The sequence below is a fragment of the Phodopus roborovskii genome, unplaced genomic scaffold (assembly GCF_943737965.1).
Source record: "Phodopus roborovskii unplaced genomic scaffold, PHOROB, whole genome shotgun sequence".
Classification (NCBI taxonomy): domain Eukaryota; kingdom Metazoa; phylum Chordata; class Mammalia; order Rodentia; family Cricetidae; genus Phodopus; species Phodopus roborovskii.
Window position 1 is genome coordinate 7,794,210 of NW_026125295.1, and position 21,483 is coordinate 7,815,692.

The window sequence follows — 21,483 nt, forward strand, 5'->3', positions numbered from 1 at the left end:
AAGGACCCCTGAATTTCCCCCTTTAGGGGGGCAGTGTTGCATGAACTCTCCCCCATATTTTGACTTCTTGCTGCTCCCATGTTTTGCTGCTGGTATCTTGTCAATGCGAGAACTTGCGGGGGGTGGGGGGGGTGGGGGGAGGGGTAAACTGCCCAGATCTGGTCACTTCCGACTGCACGTGTGTACGGTCTGTTGAGCGGCGTGCCATTCCTCCGCCCACTTTTGGTCTCCCAAGCTTGTTTTGACATCTCCATCTCTGTGTGTCCTCCCCTGCTCCCTTTTGTCTTGTGTTTATGCTGTTCCTATGTCATTGTACCCGCATTTTGAGAGAAAGGGTAAAACTTACGCATCCTGACTTCCGTGTTTAACCACAGTCCCCAGGTGACTCCCGAATGACTCACACTGAGCAGACAAATGCTTAGAAGTCCTTGAACGACAGACAAGTCTATATGCAATATCATCTCAGCGTATAAAATAATATGGGTTTAATAGTTCACCTAGGCATTATATTCCGGTTTGTATTTTTTCGCATTTGCCATTTTATGCAGTCCTCACTCGTTTTTAATTGTTATTGTTATTGCTGTTATTTTATTTTTGTCTTGAGATGGAATCCCACTCTAGCCCAAGCTGGCTTGGAACTCCCTACACAGACCAAACTTGCCTTGGACTTGTCATTATCCTCCTGCCTCAGCCTCCCAAGTGCTGAGATTACAGGCTTATGATCAGTCTTCAGGATTGCAAATTGTTGTCTTTAAAGCATCTCACCAGGAACATGCAGTTCATGGACAGTAACGTAATCGCTGTCAAGTGAAGGCTTCGCTGGTTGTCGGTCTAACAGTAAGTCAATGCCATCAGCTGGGTGGCTTGAACAACAGAAATTAATTCCCTCATGATTTGGGAGGCTGAACAAGGAAGGTCGTGGCGGGGTGAGGGGCTGGAAAAGGTCCCCTTCTTGCACTGTAAGTAGCTGTCTTCTTCTGCGTCCTCACAGGGACTGGAGAGAAATTGGGCTTTTCTTCCTTGTAGAGCAAACAAGTCCTATTTGCTACACTAACACTAACCCTGGTGACTTCATTTACCCATCACCTTGAAGGCTCCCATTTCCAACAACCCAGCACAAAAGGTCAGGGCTCCAACCTATGCATTTGGGGAAAGGGCACAGTTCTGTGTGACAGCTGACCATGTCCCCAAATGGAATGCCTTGACTCTTTGCAGTCCCTGCCCTGATTACATCCTCCCGTCTCAGGGCTCCTCTCCACATTTTTGCGTTTTCACGGTTTATTTCACTTCTATTTTTAACTCCTATTATGCTGCAGTTTGAATGTGCCTCCTCAAAATGCACGTTTAGACCAGGTAGGGGTGCCAGATGTCTGCGAGTCCAGCACAGACCCAAGAGTTTGAGGGGTGGGGCCAGGAGGATGAGGAGTTCAAGGCTAACTTGAGGTACATTGCAAATTCAAAGCCAGCCTGCCTGAGCTTCATGAGACCCTGTCTCAAAACAAAGCAAAACATACTTTGCAGACTTAATTTCCCAGCTCATAGAGTTTAAAGCCTTTCTTACATATTTATTTGCTAGCTTTTGTGTGTGTACACACACATGCATGAATGTCCTAACTGAGTGGATGCTAAAGACAGGTCAGGTCTCGCTTTCTACCATGCTTGTCCCAGGGACTGACTCTGATCAGGCTGGGCAGCAAGTGTCTTTTAACACTAACAAACCTCCTTGTTCATCTATTTTCGAGGTGGGTCTCTGAGAGGTAATTAGGATTGGATGAGGTCTTGGGAGGAGGCCTTTGTTGTGGCTTTTCAAGGAGACAGAACTGGGCTACCATGGTTACTGTTTTGCTGTAACACTGCTGGGTGGCCCTTACCAGAGGCCATTCAGGTACTGGCAACATGCTCTTGGATTCCCCATTCCCCAAAAGTACGCGTCAATAGATATGACTTGCAAATTGCTGACCCTCAAGCATTTTGTTATAGCAAGAGGAAATGAACTACATCAGGTCCTAAGTGAAATTGCCTTCAAAGTTTGTGTAAATGGAACCAGCCATAGTTATGGAATCCTTTCATTTCGGTCAACACTCCTGTTCTCATATGGACCCATGACTTATCTACAGTCATTGTTATAAATTATCCAGTTAAGAATATGACAAACAACTCACTGAACAGCTGGGGACGTTTGAGTTATTTCTACATCGCTGTAGGTAGTGCCCACAGGCTTCCAAAGCTGGGTTTTGGTAGTGATCGAGCTGTGTGTGGGCATCCGAGCATAACAGAAGAGCACGGTGTACATGCATCTTTCTCTTTATTCATACCCAGTGCCATCAAAAGTTTTCCAAGTCCACACACTGCCCACCACCAGCATTTCAGTACTTCATATCTTTCCAGACACTTGGATGGTTGCCATTCAAGCCTTTTCCTTATATGCTGAGTGCCTAGTCATCTCCCACGGTGATTTTAAGTTTGCCCTCCTTGGGAAAAAAAATTAGGAACTTTCATGAGTTAATAGACCACTGGGGATTCTGCCTATTCAAATTTTTATCTGACTCTAAAATGGATTGGGCTGCCATTTATTTATGTATTTATGTATTTATTTATTTTAGGTTTTTTGTTTTGTTTTTGTTTTTTGAGACAGTTTCTCTGTGTGGCCCTGGCTGTCCTGGCACTTGCTCTGTAGACCAGGCTAGCCTTGAACTCACAAAGATCCACCTGCTATCCAAGTACTGGGATTAAAGGTGTGTGCCACCACCAGCCACCCAGCAGGCTGTCGTGTTTTATAATTTGATTTTTTTTTTGGAGAGGGGTTCATGGCTCTGGTGTGAGCTCTTCTTAGCACAGGTGTCTTTATTCTCCCGAGAGTTATCTTCCAGGGGCTGGAGAGATGGCTCAGCGGTCACAAGCATGTGCTGCTCCTCTTACAGTATCCCTGGACTTGATCCTCAGCACCCTCAGCAGGCAGCTCAGAGCCATCTGAAATGTCCCCTCCAGGGGACCCTATCCCCTCTTCCGGCCTCCGTGGGCATGGTACCAGCATACCATGCACACATCTTCAATAGATCTCAAATAGTCATGGGGTGAGCGAAAGTTCTTGGTTTACCAGTGTGTCCGCTCTCCCCTCTGCATGGTGTCCCTTGAGTCATCTGTAATGAAGCGTCCCCTCTCCTGAGGTCATACGGGCTTTCCTCTGGTGTTTCTTTCCCTTCTGAAAGCTTTACCCCTTTGTAGTTAGGGGCTAATACACACAGAACTAACTCTGTTGTGTGATATGCAGTTAGCTCTGTCGTTTGTTAAGTTAGACGGGCTGACTCTCCACACCCTTCCCACAGTCTGATCTTCCCTGCTTTTCTGTGGAGCCACCTTCATCACAAATTAAATGATTACACGTGCGAGTGCATGTGTGTGTGTGCATGCACACACACATACCACATCGCACACCACACACACACACACACACACACACACACACACACACACACTGGTCTGTCCGCTTAGAGCGTGGCTAGCCTCACAGCAATGGCTTTGTCAGCAATTTGACCCCAATGGGGCAATTTCTCCTCCTTTGTTTTCCTCTCTCAATAATGCCTTGGCTATAATTTACTCTTTCTGTTTCCACATACATTTCAGAGTCTAAATGCTTGTTGAGACTGATTGGGAATAACACTAACTTGATTATTCATCTGTACATTTCTGCAATATTGAGACATAGAGTCTAGCAACATAGCATTATCTCCCCATTTATTGGGGCTGTTTCTGTAATTTACTCACTGCTTTGATATTTTTATTTCTAGAAGCTTGATATTTTGAAATGCCAGTGTAAACGATACTTCAAAAATTAGTTTATTTTCAGCTTTCAGTGTGCTGCTGTGTACATAATAACTGATTAATGTATATTAATTTATACAACTATCTTGATGTACAGTCTTGTTAATCCTAGAAGATTTTTAAAGACCTATTTTAGTAAATATTCATGTGTATGCATGTGTGTTCAAATGCACAGGAGGGCGGGTTTTCATGGAGGCCAGAAGAGGGTTTTGGATCCCATAGAGCAGCCCTCTATCAGCACAAACAGTAGGCAGTTGTGAGCTGCCCAGTGTGAGTGCTGGGAATTCAACCCCAGTCCTCCGTAAGCATAGCAAGTGTTCTCAGCGGCTGGGCCAGCCTTTAACTCTAACAGTCTCTCTAGGTTATGTTGTTTATTTTATGCACTACACACCATTTTCTGAAAGATGCAACATGTTAGTTATTTCCATGAACTTTTTCTTTTTTTAAATTCTTACCTTACTGCATTGCCTTCCTACTCAGAACCTCCTCTGAGAAGCTGAATGGATGAGACTGGGCATCTCTGATATTTATTTTCCCTCTCTGATCTCAAAGTGAGAGAGAGATTCCCATGCTCACGATACATTTGATAAACGAACACCCCTTTTGGAGGATACTGCTTTTTAAAGAATTAATACTTTTTTAAATCAGAGGATAACAATTCCTTTCTGTTCCACTTTTCTAAGAGTTTTGAAATCATATACAGAAATTTAACTTTATCAGATGGAGTTTCCCGCGTCGGTTAAAATGTACCCTCCCTAACAGAGATGGGGAATCATTCTGTGACATGTGTCACTATTAAAGTCAGCAAGAATGAATGTTGGGAAGGAAGAAAGCTTTCCGGAGACCCTGCTGTTGCATCTGAAGCCTCAAGCAAGGGCAGGGACACCTACCCCAGTGGATGCCACATCTGTTTTCAGAAAATTCCTCTGTTCTCAAACATTAGATTTCATGTGCCAACCGGAGACACAGGCACCCTAGAAACGCTGCCGTCTGAGCTGGGACTACTTACACATCTGCAGCCATGACTGTTCTGCGACCATGTCCCAGAGCCACTGTTTATAGTTCTTTCTTATTTGCCCCCAACTCTCCAGGGGTAGGCCTTCTCAGAACTTCATTCTCACACACTTAGCAGGAGCTTGCATGCAAGCGTGCGTGCGTGTGTGTGTGTGTGTGTGTGTGTGTGTGTGTGTGTGTGTGTGTCCAGGAGGACTCCCCTGCCCAGAGTACTGAAGTCTAAAGACATCCGCCCTTCCAGGCATTAGAGTTTCCATAAAGTTCTACTGTGGGTCTAGTCAAGGTTGAGAACCACCAGTCTACACAGTCTTGAAGTTCAAAACTGACCATGGCAAAGTCAAACAGGGACCAGAATTCAGACTTATCCCAATATAAACTGGCTTGACAAACACATAAACAAGGCTGCTAAGAAAGAGAAGACGAGATAAAAGGCACAAGAATGCTGGCAATTTTACTCACTCGATTTTCTCCGGAAGATCGCTTTGGGTCATGCACACACAGTTGAACAGAATAGTGACGGTAATAAATATGGAGAACCAGCTTTGAGAGCATGTTAAGGACAAGTGATAGTCTCCATCCGACCCAACCCCCATGTCGGATTACCTTGCTACCGAATGAGAAGTTCATGACTCAGCTAATATCAGCTTAAGGATCTTGTCATCCAGTTGCTGCTCACATCTGAGAGCCTGGCCCATCTGAGAACTCTATCTTTATCATAATTCGTAGAGGCAGTTGTAATGGCAATAATGAGGGCATTAGATATCGAACCCAGGGCCTTGTACTAGACTTCACCACAGAGCCAAATTTCCAAATCCTGCTCACAGTGCTAAATACTAACCTATGGGTAGCTTTTATCCTTTACATCTAGGATCTGAGCAAACAGCATGACAAGTCTTAAATAGCCTTTCTGAATCACGCCACCTCATGAAGCCTGGTAACCATAGTTACCAGGTGGAGGTTATTACTTTTTATGAAAATGGTTTAGTTAGATTGTTTTCCTAAGCTGGGCTCAACCACGTTGAAGCAATGGATTCTGGGTAGGGATGGCCAAGGCAGGCATAGGAAGGAAAATACCAGCTCTGGGAAGATATTCCAAGGGGAATGAGATGTTACTATGCAGAGAGAGACTCTGAGGAGCAGAGATTTGGCTAAGGGATACTCAGAAGGGGAGGGTGGCTTTGAAAGGAAGATGAGCACATGGGAATAAGCAAACAGAGGTAGAGAGCATCCCAAAGCAGACCTCTCCTCAGTGGACTTCTCCTCAGTACTGGATGAGCTCTGACAGGCCCTTCCACAAGAAAGACATCTGTCTCAGAGAGGAGCTTTGCCTATGAGGTGAGGATGGTTCTTTTCTGTAATACCTTTCATGTTTTTGTTTTACATTTACTTGAGAAAGCATCTATCTGAATAGGGAAATTCTACTAGCGAAACCACACATTCCTGCTGATTTACAATTAAGAAATGTGGGGGAAACTTAACACAAGGATGGAAGTTTGAATTATACCTTCTGTTCTGTAAAACCTTTATAAGTTGTGTGATATCACATGTCTATGAAGGCATTCACAAAAGTGTGATTGGAATTATAATCTTGATTGAATCCTGCTTGGGGCTACAGTAACCAAACTGATTGAAATTAAGTATATCTGTGACGCTTTGTGAGGAGGCGGCCCCTCGACAGACTTTCTGTGCAGCTGTGGCTCTGCCAGGAACTGGTGATTCATCCAATTTCAAGGCAGAGAGACTGCTCAATGGTCACATGGCTATTGACAGAAACTTCATTTCTAATTAGCTGTTACTAACCCCAGTAATTCAACTGGGGTCCTCGGAGGACAGTTTGTGCATTTCTCTATTGTGTAATGAGCAATCACCCCCAGCATGGCCAAGGACGGTGTAAAAACTCATGCCTGTGCATCTGGCCCAAAAGAGCCCGATGTCTTCTCACCTTACATCCTGGGGAAACCCATGTTTGATGGTAAGTCTGTGCCCCATAAAGAGGACATTGGGTAGGGGCTGGAGATATTGTTCAGTGGTTAAGCCTCTCAGAGGACCTGGGTTCAATACCCAGCACCAACATAGCAGCTCACAACTGTCTAAGGAGTTCCAGGGAATCTGGCATCCTCACACATACGTGCAGGCAAAACAGTTTGATACTGATCACTGGGCTTAGAGCCATGCACCGTCATACATGGTTTATAGAGTCCTGGGGACTGAACTTAGGACTTCAAGTGTGTTAGGAGGGCACTGTGTCAGCTGAGCTTAGCAAGAAAGAAATTTTCATGTTGTTTTTCCACAGCTGTGTCCAGGTGAGTTGACAGTGACCCTGAGCCACACTGGCCTGTGTGAACATTTCTTCTGTCTTGAGACTATTTAGGGGGTTCTTGGGAACACCAAAATCATAAACGGAGGTTGACTTACTGCTCTATCAGAGGGCTGGAGTCTGGAGTTCAAGGCCCATATCAGGTGGCTCGCAAACATCTGTAACCTCAGCTTTGAGGGATCGGATGCTCTTTCCTGGCTTCTACAGGCACCCTGTGCACACACAGGTATGCACAGACGCACAACACAGATGAGATAAATTTAAAACACACACTCACACACACACAATGTTTTCAGTGTGATGACGTCACTGTCTCAGGATTTGATTGGAGGAAGGCTCTCCTGCTAACCTCTAAGAAAGGCAGCTTGGGCAGAGCCTGAGTCTAAACACAGGGATGCAACTGTGCAAAGGATACGAGTGGACAGACACTTTGATGGCTGTTCTTCTGACCAGGTTGAAGGGGCTGAAGAGCCACAGGGCCCAAGTAGCACTGAATCTGGAAATGGTCCTGCCCTTATTCAATACCATGAACGTCTGCAACAAAAGCAGAAGTAGACAGCGGTGAGTAGCAAGACCCTGGGTGGCTTCCTCGTAGGCTCCTAAGCAAGACCTGTGTGAAGAAGCAGGGCTCATGGACCCTCTAGTATAGAGGTGCGGAGAGTTAGAGAAGGCAAGGGAGCAGAGGCCACACCCTCACTCTGTGAGAATCTGGCCCCCGTGGCTGACCGTGTACCAAGGAGGGCCCACCCAGAGTGCTTCATGGACAGGCTGCTGACTCAAGGGCAGGATGTGCGCAGCACGCCCAGGAGAGAGAGAATTCTGACTGCAGCTGGTTGACCTCAGTTGTATTTAATTCATCGTGTGTGTATGTCTGTGTGTGTGTGTGTGTGTGTGTGTCTGTGAGTGTATCTGTATATGAATGTCTGTGTGTATGTGTCTGTGTGTGTCTCCCTTTGAGGTTATTTTTCATGATAAGTTATTACAGCAAAGGAACACTGACACACACACTCACATGTACATGTATACTGAGCATGTGTGTGTATACATCCTGTGATGGTCAATGTTGTCACCTTGACAACCTAGAATTCCTTAGGAAGGGTCTCAATGAGTGATGGTCTAGATGAGGCTCACCTGTTTGCTTGTGGTGGGATTATCATGCTAATCAAAGCATGAAGACCCCATCAGTGTGAGTGGTACCATCCCCAGGCAGAATCCTGGACTGTGTGAGAGCAGAGAAAGCAAACAGCACTAACACGTATGCATTGCTCTTGTCTTCATGCTACAGACATGATGTAACTAGTCCCTCAAGCTCCCACTGCCATGACTTTACTACCATGATGGAGAGTAGCCTGGAATGATGAGCTAGTAAAATCTTTTCTCCCTTAAGCTGCTCACGTCACCATATTTTATTACAGCAACAGGGAAGGAAAGTAGGACATATGCCGTATTTTTCCCCCCTCGAAACAGGCTTTCTCTGTGTAGCTCAACTTCAGTCTTGGCTGTCCTGGGAGTAGCTCTGCAGACCAGGCTGGCCTCAACTCACAGAGATCCTCCTACCTCTGCCTCCCAAGTGCTGGGATTAAAGGTGTGTGCTGACACCACCGGGCTCACGCACTGTGTTCTGAAGAAACCTTAAACTCAGGAACACACAGACACGCCCTTCAGTGGCTGTTGCTGATATTGCTCACAAGACTTTGTAAGAAAGACAAGTGATAGCAAACGATTATTAAAGACAGGTTTAGCTTCAGTGATCCATGAGAGAGCCTGGAAGACACCAGGGGCTCTAAGACAGTACTTTAGAGAACCCCCGGCTTAAGGTAAGAGAAGGCTCTCAACTTCAAAAGCTCCACTGGATCTGCAAAGAGAGCTAATACCTCTGGAGGCCCTGGGCCAGATCTCACCCATGGGAACAAGCAACTTTCCATGCAAGTTCTGCAGCAGCTGTCTGATTTGGGGGTTTGGGTTTCCTTTGTCCCCATCACAGAGTTCTTAAAGATTCAGAGAGAGGAGTGTTTGACTTGCTTTTGTCAGCTTATTCTTTAGTAAACAGCTACTTTCCCCTGGGGCTGAGGACTTCCTGGGCTGGGTGGGACTGAGGCTTGCTGGCCAAGAGTTGAACACAGCATGTTTGTTCCCAGTGGCAGCTCTTACCCGGTGTGTGCTGTAGAATGGGTCTAGATCCTCCAGGGGCTCCCCGACAAGTTCTGCAGGGAGCTCACCATAGAACCTGGGAAGCTGGTTGCAGGCTTTCAAGTCTAGCTGCGGCCTGGGCTTCTCATCCTGGTTCTTCTGCTCTCCGTGCTTAGCCTTGGCCTTCTTGGCTGCACGATGGGCAGCAATTTGCTTCTCGATCTCTGCCAGCGACTCCGGAGTGAACCGTCGGAAGTTCGTAGTTCCCACGGACCCAAAGGGGAACTCCATCTTTTCATTCTTCTTGGGGAAGAATTCACACTCTTACGGGAGGAAAACAACACAGAGAGGTGACAACTTGCCCAGTGGAACTCTGCCTTCCATCGCCCTCCTTCATTGTTAGAACAGCCCCCATCCTTGTCCCCAGCTCCTGACGTGACCACCCCGCCCCCCTCCACCCAACAGAATCCCACCCTCTGCAGGAGCTCTACAGAATCCAGGAGCCCGAGGGGCGTGTCTACTCCGCATGCTCAAAGCCGTTGTCCCCCTCATCACTTGTGCCAGCCCCATCCTGCTCCCCTCAAACCAGCTTCATACATTGTTCCGTCTTCCCTCATCTCCAGGGTCGCCAGCTACAGCCTGCCCTGGCCTCACCAAAGACTTCAGCTTCTGATCCCCACCATAAGTCAGGAAGCCACAAGCCTCTGCTTTCTTCTAGCAAACAGCCTGTTGGAGAAAATGCTGCTACCAAGAAGGCGTGCTTGCCTCTGTACTTTTCTGTTAGAATCCCTTCCCAAAGCTCTCTCAGGATTTATGTGGATTTAGTTGCCCCACGTTGTCTGCTATTTGAAGACAGACTTTCTGTCCTCCTGGTCCTGTAGCCCGTTTACTCCCAAATAAACACATCGAGGCTTGTAGTAATTGCAAACTGTTTGGCCAATGGCTCAGGCTTCTTATTGGCTAGCCCTCACTTTATATTTAACCCATTTATGTTAAGCTATGTATTGTCACAAGGCTGTGGCTTGCCCGCAATGCTACAGTGTGTTACTCCTTTGGTGGCTACATAGTATCTCCTCCTTGCGGTCCTCTTCCCCAGAGTCCTCCTTGCGGTCCTCTTCCCCAGAGTCCTCCTACTCTGGTAGCTCCCACCTATAACTTCCTGCCAGTCAGCATTTCTTCATCAACCAACAAGACTAGCGTATATTGGCAGCATGCAGAAGGACATTGCCCATCACCTACTTCCTGGCTGCTGATATATATATATTTTTTTCCTGTCTCCCCCTTTCTTGGAACTTCTCCATAACCACATTAGCCTTCCCCACATAAGGTCAGTCTTTGGAATTAGGCTGTGTTAGGTTGAAGCTGACAAGGAAGATGATTAGCCGTCTGGGGATCAGCTGGGTTCCCTGGTCAGCAGCTTCTGCTAACTCTCTGCTGACTACTCCTGTCCTTTGGCGGAAAAAAACCAACGGCCATATTTTCTAGTTGATGGAGAAAAACAGATCACCAAATTTCTGTCCCACCTGTGTCTTCAACCTCCTTTCCCTGTCTTATGAGATTGTTGCCCTCATCCCAGCCAGGGCCATTCCCCTTCAGTCCTTGCCCCCTCCCCATCCCTTCCTTTCCCTGACCCCTCCTCCCCCACCCCCTTCCTATCAGCAGTTAGAGATGCTACACTCTTTCTTTATTTTAGCAGTATTTGTTTGGGGCTGGCGAGCCAGTTCAATAGATAAAGGTGTTTGCTGCACTGGCCTGGCAACCTGAATTCCGTTCCTGAAACCCATGTAAGGAGAAGTAGCCCCAGGAACATCTTCTGACCTCCAGACACACACCATGGCATGGATGCCCGCACACATACACTGCACATACACGAGCATACACACAAAAATTAAGTTACAAATTTTAAAATGTTCGCTTGGTACTGGTGAGATAGCTCAATGGGTGAAGCACTTGCTGTGCGAGTCTGGAGACCTGAGTTCCCTTCCTGAAGTCCACATGTAGGAGGAAGGAGAGGATGGGTTCCACACTTGTCCTCTGACCTCTACACACATGCATGCACAGGCACAGACAGACAGACAGACAGACAGACAGACAGACACACACACACACACACACACACACACACACACACGAAGTAAAAATGTAAACCTGTGCTTAAGGCACAGCCTGTGTTGCTCTGGCCTCCTCTCCTGTCTTATTCTCTGCTGAGTTTCACTGAGTCTCCAATCACTCCGACACCCCTGCAGCTTGGCTTTGGCCCTCACTTCCCTGAAATGCATGATGCCAAGGACACCAGAGACCATCTGGTGGCTAACTCGGGGACCTGCTCTCCCTCCCCTCTTGGTGGTCTTGTAGGCTGTCCTAACTACCTGGCACTTGAAATGTTCTCTTGCCCTGGTCGCTGTGATGCCCCTGGCTTCTCTCCCTTGATGTCCCGCTCCTTCTTAATCCCTTCTCCCCCAGCTCTTCCTGCACATTGCTGTGAATCCTTGGGTTCTCTGTTGTGCTGTGATGTTTTAGAGAGTAGCTGCCCCTGAATCGCTGGTAATGGCCATCATTTACAGAGATCCCATTATGTTTCAGAGAGTGGGTTAAGCAATTTGCAAACATTACCACACAACTATCCTGGGACTCTCTGAGGTATTAGCGTCCATGTATCAATGTAACAATAGGGAGGTGACATCAAGGCTTTCTAAGATGACATTGCTAATAAGTGTCAGAACTTGATTCTGCTAGTGGAAGACCAGCTCATCCCTTCCTCCAGGTCAGTTCACTTCTGTCCAACTGATCCCGAGTCTTAGTCTCCAGCCCAGGACCTCATTTGGCATCTCCTCTTGACGGGCTCATGAGCGCCTTAAACTTAGCCTGCCTCAAACTGAGCCCGTTATTATCGCGCCGCCCTTTCTAATCCATCTCTGTCTTCTATGATCTCTGGCTCCACTAATGTCCCCAAATGGCCTAGTCCTGTGCCTGTCCACAACGCGGGTCCCTTCTGTCGCGTTCCCACCTACAGCTGTGTGCTCCTTCTTCTTCTCCCCAGCGTCTTCTGGCCGACACCATAACCCCTGGACACATCCTGCAGTAGCTTCGCCTTGAAGTTCACCCTTTCTCTCCCCAAGTCTATGGTGTTCTGTGTCCTGCAGCTGTCTGTCCCTTTCCTTTTCCTGGATGAGCCTCCCAGCCTTGAACTCTTCACTGCGAAACACCCTTCCTCTCCTTACATGAAGTCTGCGCTCAGATTCTCAGTTCGTGCCTCTATGAGCCTTCTCTGTTTCTCCATAAACTTATAGGCTAGATCTACTTCCCCTACTAAAGTGTAAGTACAGAGAGGCCTGGAAATGCAACTGCTCTGCTCGGCAGTTGATCCCCTCGAAGGCCAGACCTTTAGGCTCTGTCACCGATAGATACGGATGGCAGGGATGACAGAAATGATTTGTTTTGCTCAGAAAAGTGGAGCTGTGACCATCAGAGTCCACAGGACCTAAGAAACGGCCAAACTTAGTGACTGTTTTTGTTCATTCGCCAATTAAATTAATTTCCTCCAGCCCCATTGCAGTTTCCCTCTCCCCTCCCAGCCCCTTTCCCCCAAACCCCCTCCTCTGCTCCCTCTGCCTTCCCTTCAGGAAAGGTCTATCAGCCAGCCATGGCGTATACAACTTCAGCAAGACTAGGCACCTCCTCTCCTACTGAGGCTGGACGAGGCAACCCAGTGGGAGGAAACAGTCCAAAAGCAGGTAACAGAGTCAGAGTCAGAGACACCCCTGCTCCTGCTGTTAGCAGTCTCACAAGAAGACCAAGCTACATAGCTGTAACAGACGTGCAGAAGGCCCAGGTCAGTCACGCGTAAGCTCTCTGGTTGGAAGTTCAGTCTCCAGGAGCTCCGATGAAGCCACGTCATTAGACTCTGTGTGTTTTCCCACGGTGTCCTTGGCCCCTCTGGCTCCCTTAGTCATCCCTCCCCCCCTCCCCCTCTTCCACAGGATTCCCTAGTTCTGCCTAATGCTTGGCTGTGGGTCTCTGCATCTGTTGGGAATCGTGTCTTTGACTTTTTCTTTTCTTTTGTTAGTCATGTCTCATTCTATCCTATGTCTCTGGGATGCCCAGCCTCTGAGTCCCAGCCTTCAGGCATTGTCAAGGGTGGGGGCTCTCCCTCATAGTATGGGTCTCAAGCTAGACCAGTCATTGACTGGCCACTCCCATTTTTCTGCACCACCTTTTTATCCCAATGTATCTTGTAGGCAGGACAACTTGTAGGTCAAAAGGTTTGTTCCCACATCCTCCACTGGAAGTCTTGCCTGGTTACAGGAGATGGCCAGTTCAGGCTTCATGCCCCCCATTGTTAGGAGTCTTAACTAGGATTACCCTCATAGATTCCTGGAAGTTTCCATTGCTCTAGGTTTCTAGCTCATCCTGGAGATGACCCCAGATTCCAGTTGTCTCTCCCAGTACTCTCTCCCTCCACCCTCCCAGCATCTAAACTCTCATGTTCCCATCCCCACCCACCCCATCTAGACCTCTACACACTTTGACCTGTAATGTCTATTCTACTTCTCCTTTGCAATGAGATTCACGTGTTCCCCCTTGAGCCATCCTTGTTACCTAGCCTCTCTGGGCCTGTGAATTGTAGCCTGGTTATCCTTTATTTTACAGTTAATATCCACCTACAAGTGAGTACATACCATGTTTGTCTTTCTGGGTCTGGGTTACCTCACTCAGAATGGTCTTTTCTAGTTCCATCTGTTTGCCTGAAAATTTCATGATGTCATTGGAAATGGGTAATAATACTCCATTGTGTAAATGTACCACTTTTATTTTTATTCATTCTTCAGTTGAAGGGTATCTAGGTTGTTTCCAGTTTCTGGCTATTATAAATAAAGCCATTATGAACATAGTTGAACAAGTGTCCTTGTGGAACGGTGGAACATCCTTTGGTTATATGCCCAGGAATGTTATAGCTGTATCTTAAATTAGATTGATTCCCTCACTGTTCTGAGGAACCGCCATACTGACTTCCACAGTGGCTGTCCGAGTTTGCACTCCCACCGGCAATGGAGGAGTGTTCCCCTTGCTCCACACCCTCTCCAGCATGCGCTCTCTCTTGTGTTTCTGATCTTATCCATTCTGACAGGTGTTTAGACGGAATCTCAGCGTTGTTTTGAGTTGCGTTTCCCTGGTGACTGGGGATGTTGAACATTTCTGTAGGCGTTTCTTGGCCATTTGTGGTTCCTCTGTTGAGAATTCCCTGTTTAGATCTGTACCCCAATTTTAAATTGGATTATTTGGTTTGTTGATGTCTAGTTTCTTGAGTTCTTTATGTTTCGGAGATCAGCCTTGTGTCAGATGTGGGGTTGGGGAAGATCTTTTCCTGTTTTGTAGCTGCTGTTTTGTCCTTTTGTGTCCTTTTTGCCTTACTGAAGCTTTCCCATTTCATGAATCCCTATTTAATTGTTTATATTAGTGCCTGTGCTATTGGTACTGTCCAGGAAGCTGTCTCCTGTGCCAATGCATTCAAAGCAGTTTCCCACTTTCTCCTTTAAGAGGTTCAGTGTACCTGGTTTTATGTCAAGGTCTTTGATCCACTTGGACTTGAGTTTTATGTAGAGTGATAGATACAGATCTATTTGCATTCTTCTACATGCTGATTAGCACCATTTGTTGAAGATGCTTTCTTTTTTGCATTGTATACTTCTGGCTTCTTCATCAAAAATCAGGTGTCCATAGGCATGTGGATTTATGTCTGGGTCTTTGATTCAATTCAATTCAGATCCACCTGTCTGTTTTTATGCCAATAGCATGAAGTCATGCAGGTTTTTTTTTTTTTTTTTTTTTTAACCACAGCTCTGTAGTACAGCTTAAAATCAGGAAATCAGGGATGGTGATACCTCCAGAAGTTCTTTTATTGTACAGGATTGTTTTAGCTGTCTTGGGTGTTTTTGTTTTTTCCATATGAAGTTAAGTATAGTTCTTTCAAGTTGTGTAAAGAATTGTGCTGGAATTTTGATGGGTATTGTACTGAGTCTGTGGGTTGCTTTTGGTAAGATGGCCATTTTTAAGATATTAAGCTGAGCGACCATGAACATGGGAGATCTTTCCATCTTCTGACAACTTTTAATTTCTTTCTTCAAATACTTGGAGTTCTTATTATACAGGTCTCTCACTTTCTTGGTTAGAGTTATCTCAGGATATTATATATTATTTGTGGCTACTGTGAAGGGTATTGTTTCCCTAATCTCTTTTTCAGCCCATTTATTATTTGTGTATAGGAGGGCTACTGATTCGTTTTCTTTTTCTTGTGTCTAGCCACTTCATTGGAGGTATTTATCAGTTGTAAGGGTTCCCTGGTAGAATTTGGGGGTCTGTGGTGTATATCATCATATCATCTTCAATACTCTAACTTCTTCCTTCCCAATTTGTATCCCCTTGTTCTCCTTTTGTTGTCTTATTGCTCTAGCTAGAACTTCAAGACTATACTGAATAGATATGGAGAGAGAGGGCAGCCCTGTTTTGCTTTGGTTTTAGTGAAATCAATTTGAGTTCCTCTCTATGCTGACATTTGGCTTGTTGTATATCTCTATTATGTTTAGGTAAGTTCCTTGTATCCTTTATCTCTCCAAGACCTTTATCATAAAGGCACCCTGGATTTTTCAAAGACTTTTTAAGCATCTTATGAGACTACCATATTTTTTTTCCTTTCAGTTTGTTTATATGGTGGATTCCATGGACTTTTTTGTTTGTTTGTTTGTTTGGCTGGTTGGTTTTTGTTTGTTTGTTTGTTTTGTTTTGTTTTCTATGTTGAACCATTCCTGCATCTCTGGCATGAAGCCCACTGATCATAGTGGATGATCTTTTTGATGTGTTCTTGAATTCAGTGTATGAGTATTTTATTGAGTATTTTTGTATCAATGGTCATGAGGAAGATTGGTCTGTGTTTCTCTTTCTTTGTTGAGTCTTTGTGTGGTTTGGATATTACAGAAACTGTGACCTCATGAAATGTATCTGTCAATGTTCCTTCTGTTTCTATTTTGTGAAATAATTTGAAGAGTGTTGGTATTAGCTCTTCTTGAAAGTTCAGTAGCCTGGATTTAGTGGCTTTAAAAAAGTGTAGTTGGTATACCCCAAAGTCAAGCAGATGTTGGCAAAGAAAGCATGTATTCCCTCTGATAAGGTCTGCTTGCTTCCACCACACCAGAAGGGAGCGTCCCCGTGATGGAGATCCTGCTTGCTGAGCTTGTGTGGAGCCAGATCCCGCACACAGTACTCACATGAAAGAGAGCCCACCTCTTGCTATTAGTCCTTCAATGTACTGCAGTTCTGGGGGAGACTTCCCTATGCTAGACATCTTGGTTAACTTTAACTCTACGCTTGACACAATCTTAGGGTCATCTGAGAGCAAAATCCCCATTGAAGAATTTCCCAGATTAGATTGATCTGCAGATATGTCTCTTGGTAACTGTTTTGATCGTTAATTGATGTAGGAGGGCCCAGGCCACTGTGTACTGTCAAGGGCCTTGAGAGATACAGCAGGATAATTAGTGTTCAACTGGCCCACCTATCAGACAAGTGATTCTTTGGTATGGAGACCCATCTGACAAGGCTGTGAAGTTACTAGCTGTGGAAACCAGTTGTTCCTGTCCATAATTTCTCTCCTCAGTCACTTCATCTCTTCCCTAAGAATAGCTTTGGGTGTTTCCCACTGCTTGAGTGTTTATCTCGTGAAAATATTCCATCTACTAGGCACATATATCTGTGGATAGTCAGGAAGATGACTTTTTATTTGGCTGTATAATTTTGATATATAGAATACATACTGGGTGCCTTGAATTCTCCCACAGTCCACTTGGGAGAGTGCAACCCCTGCTCTCCTCTAACAAACAATTAATATTCTGTACTTATATTTACATCAGTTTTATTGACACAAGATCTTAGCCTACGAAATTAACTGCTTGAGTCTTAACTGAGAGATACAGGAAAGGGCTATTGATCACTTAAATCCACTGCAAGGGAGGAAATCCTTCCCTCTGGGGCATCAGCAGGAACAAGCGGGAACAAGCACCCCACCGCTTGGCCTGGAGGTTGGAAGTGTCAGGGTCTGGATTCTATGCTTCAGAACTATAGCTCTCCCTTTGATCTAACCACTTTAGCTGTAATCTCTAGAGCTGAAAGGTCCCCTTTAATCAGCTAACATTTAGAAAAAATGCTAATTTGGAGCAAATCTGAAGCTTATGCCTGTTGCCATGGCTACCACAAACGCTGTGTTCCTGGCCACCACAAAAGCAAAAGAAAGTGCTCAGCACAGAGCTGCCTGTCTCTCCCCTCTTTTTAAATATCATTTTAACACATGAACTCTCCTTCTCCCCTCTTAGAAATCATAGCTCCTTTCCCCTTTTGACCCTTTTCACCTCTTAAGAAATGTCCTGACTTCTCACAAGTCATACTCCCTCTGAGCCATAAAACCAGACAAGCCACTACTCTGTGTGAGCTTGTATCTGCTTTTATGACCCTGGGAAATGCTTTCCTGTAACCTTGATATTCCCGGGGAATGACTAATTGTGTCCGTGTGGGTATATAAACTGGAAATCTTGGGGGATAAAGAGATGGGGAGAATAAAGAGACATGAGAAGAAGATGTGTGTGAGCTGGTTTGCTTCCTCCACGCTTGGATTTCTGTAAGCTAGTTGAGAACAAGCCAGCCTGGGAGCCAGCCTGAGCAGCATCCTCTGAGGTTCTTTAGGCTTCTTAGGCTGTAAAGTGAGTTCTTTGTCAGAGGTAATAGTGCATGGGAGAGCAAGCAGGTCTGCCTTTGAGTTCCTTCCTTGATGCCCCTTGATGATGGACAGTAAACCCTTTACTATCCCCAAAGTATTTTATAACAGTAGCCACCTGCCTTTCTTAGTGCCGTCTATCATGTGCCTGTGATTTTCTCCATCCTCCCTCTTTTTGCCCCTTGTACTTGGCTTCTCTTGATTGATAGGTAAATGTGTTTGCTTCCACTCCATGGAGAATAAGACATTTTTGTGCTTCTTATGTTGCTTCCATCTATTTGTATGAAACCATAAAGGCCGTTTTGACGCACCATTCCCACACCAAGACCTTTCTTCTGGTCACTGGACCTGCTGTTCAAATGTCTTTGGATTTACTAGCTCGCATGCTCAGTAGGCACCTGGAATCTTTGGAATCCTAATATTACCATCTCCCCTCCACACAAACCCAGTAGTTTTCTAAGATGAGAACCCAGATGCTGCTTTCTGCCGCTTTCTGCCTCGAGGCTTCCTTCTTTACACCAGGCACTAGTTTGGACCCTGGGGTGCAGTAATTATCGAGCTGTGGGTCCATAACCTTGGAGACTTTATCTGGCCAATGTCACTCTCGAGAGGAGAAAAGGACACTGTCACTAGAACATATGTGAAGCACAATCTAACGTCATAGGCTTTTCCTGGCATTCCAAACTTGGTGTAACCAGCCCTCTATTTGCCACTCCTTCTCTATTCTCTAGATGTCTGGTGGATGTGTAATTCCAGTGCCACATATGCTCTTCCCTTAGTCTTTCACCATATCAACACATGAGAACGTCATGTTTTCCGAAAGCCTGGGCCTCAAGCTTTAAAATGTTTTATTGTTCTATCTGGTTCAGTGTATCTGGTTTCATGTTGAGGTCTTTGGTCTACTTGGACTTGAGTTTTGTGCAGGGTGATAAATTTGTATCTATTTGTGTTCTTCTGCATACAGATATCCAGTAAGACTAGCACCAGTGTGTGTGTGTGTGTGTGTGTGTGTGTGTGTGTGTGTGTGTGTGTTGCAGAATATTTATGCTGTGTGAAGATGTGCCATTGTACTTGGTTTAATAAAGAGCTGAATGTCCAATAGCTTTGCAGGAGAGAATAGGTAGGACTTCCAGTCAGAGAGAGGAACTTGGGATGAATCTAACCAGTGAGTGAGAGACGCCAGTGAGACACTGAAGGAGTTGGACATATGGTACAAAGGAGAGGTAAGTAAGCCACATGGAAGGACATAGATTAATAGAAACAGAGCTAGTCGGGAACAAAACTAAGCAAAGGCTGAGCTTTCATAGTTAATAAGTCTCCATCATAATTTGTGAGCTGGCAGAACAAAGGAAAGTCCAACTCTATGTATTTCTGGTGTCCATAGGTGTATGGATTTATGTCTGGGTCTTTAATTTGATTCCATTGATCCACCTGTCTGTTTTTACGCCAATACCAGGCAGTTTTTATTACTATAGCTCTGTAGTACAGCTTGAAATTAGGGGCATTGATACCCCTGGAATGATGGGAGATGTCATTCTGTAAATATGTTTCTCTTATTGGTTAATGAATAAAGCACTGTTGGCCAATAGGAAAGCAAAATAGGCGGGACTAGGAGACAAGGTGGTTTCGGGAAGAAGTAGGAAGAGAGTCAACATGTAAGACCAAGAGAGCAAAGATCCGGGCCCTCTCTCTGGTAAGATAAGACCATGTGGAAATACTCAGATTAATAGAAATGGGTTAATATTTAAGACAGAGCTAGCCAGTAAGTAATGCTGGTAATAGGCCAACAGCTTTATATCTAACACAGCGTCTCTGTGTGTTATGTGTTATTTGGGGCTGATATGGCTGTGGGATTAGGCTGGCGGGAAAAGTACTCATACCACTGGAAGTTCTTTGTTGTTGTTCATGATTGTTTTCACTCTCCTGAGATTTTTCTTTTTCCATATGAAATTGAGTGTATAGAGGTCTGTAAAGAAATGCGTTGGAATTTTGATAGGGATTGCACTGAATCTGTAGTTTACTTTTGATAGGATGGGCAATTTTACTATGTTGATCTTACCAATCCATGAATGTGGTGAATAGTTCCATTTTCTGTTATCTTCTTCAATTTGTTTCTTCAAACCCTTGAAGTTTTTGCTATATAAGGTCTTTCAATTACTTGGTTAGAGTGATCCCAAGATATTTTATATTTGTGGATAATGAGTCTCCCTGTTTTCTTTCCCAATCCATTTGTCATTTGTATGTAGGAGGGATATTGATTTTTTTTCTTTATCTAACCATTTTGCTGAAGAAATTTATCAGCTGTAGGAGTTCCGTGGTAGAATTTTGGAGATTGATTATGTAAACTATCATATTATCTGCAATTAACGATACTTTGACTTTGACTTCTCCCTTTTCAATTTATATCCCCTTGATCTCCTTCAGTTGTTTCATTGCTCTAGACAGAACTTCGAGTACAATAATGAATAGATATGGAGAGAGTGGGCAGCCTTGTCTTGTCCCTGATTTTAGTGGAATTGCTTTGAGTTCCTCTCTATTTAATTTGATGGTGGCTATAGGCTTGCCTTTATTATGTTTAGGTATGTTCCTTGTATCCTAATCACTCCAAGACTTTTATCATGAAGGGCTGTTGGATTTTGTCAAAAGTTTTTTTTTTTTTTTTTTTTTTTTTGATCTGATGGATGATCATGTATTTTAGTTCTTGTTTTCCAGTTTGTTTCCAGTTGGATTAAATTAACTGGTTTTCATATGTTGAACTATCTCTGCATCTCTGGGGTGAAGCCCAATTGGTCATCTTGGGTGATATTTTTGATGTGTTCTTGAATTCAGTTTGTGAGTATTTTATTGAGTATTTTTGCATCTTTGTTCATAAGGGAAAATTGTCTGTAATTCTTTCTTTGTTGAATTGTGGTTTGTTCATCAGGGTGACTGTGGCCCGAATGAAATGCATTTGTTGATGTTCTTTCTGTTACTATTTTGTGGAATAATTTGAGGAGTATTGGTCTTTGAAGTCTGGTAGAAAACCTGTACTAAAACCTTCTATCCCTGGGGTTTTTGTTTGTTTGTTTGTTTGTTTGTTGTGTGTGTGTGTGTGTGTGTGTGTGTGTGTAGACTATTAATGACTGCTTCTATTTCATTAGAGGTTTGGGTATATTTAAATTGTTTATCTGATCTTGAGTTAGCTTTGGTAAGTGGTATCTATTGAGAAAATTAGCCATTTCTTTTAGATTTTCAGATTTTGTGGAGTGTGGGTTTTAACCTGATAGAAGAGAAAGTGGGAGATACTCTTGAACACATGGCACAGAAGACAACTTCCTGAGCAGAACACCAATAGCACAGGCACTAAGATCAGCAATTAATAAATAGGAATCAATGATACTAAAAAGCTTCTGAAAGGCAAAACACACTGTCAATAGGACAAATCAGCAGCATACTGATT

General features: G+C 44.7%; 1 protein-coding gene across 1 annotated transcript in view; it reads right to left on the minus strand.

The window, feature by feature from the left end:
- The window catches only part of Scn10a (sodium voltage-gated channel alpha subunit 10), a 90,740-nt gene extending 81,138 nt beyond the window's left edge, over nt 1–9,602 (minus strand). Inside the window, exons 1-3 of the mRNA XM_051202346.1 lie at nt 9,305–9,602; nt 7,569–7,687; nt 5,296–5,376 (exon numbers count right to left, since the gene is read on the minus strand). Of these exons, the coding sequence (XP_051058303.1) occupies nt 5,296–5,376; nt 7,569–7,687; nt 9,305–9,574 (470 nt within the window). The 5' untranslated portion in view covers nt 9,575–9,602. The remainder of the gene's footprint in view (nt 1–5,295; nt 5,377–7,568; nt 7,688–9,304) is intronic.
- Nucleotides 9,603–21,483: the final 11,881 nt, after the last annotated feature.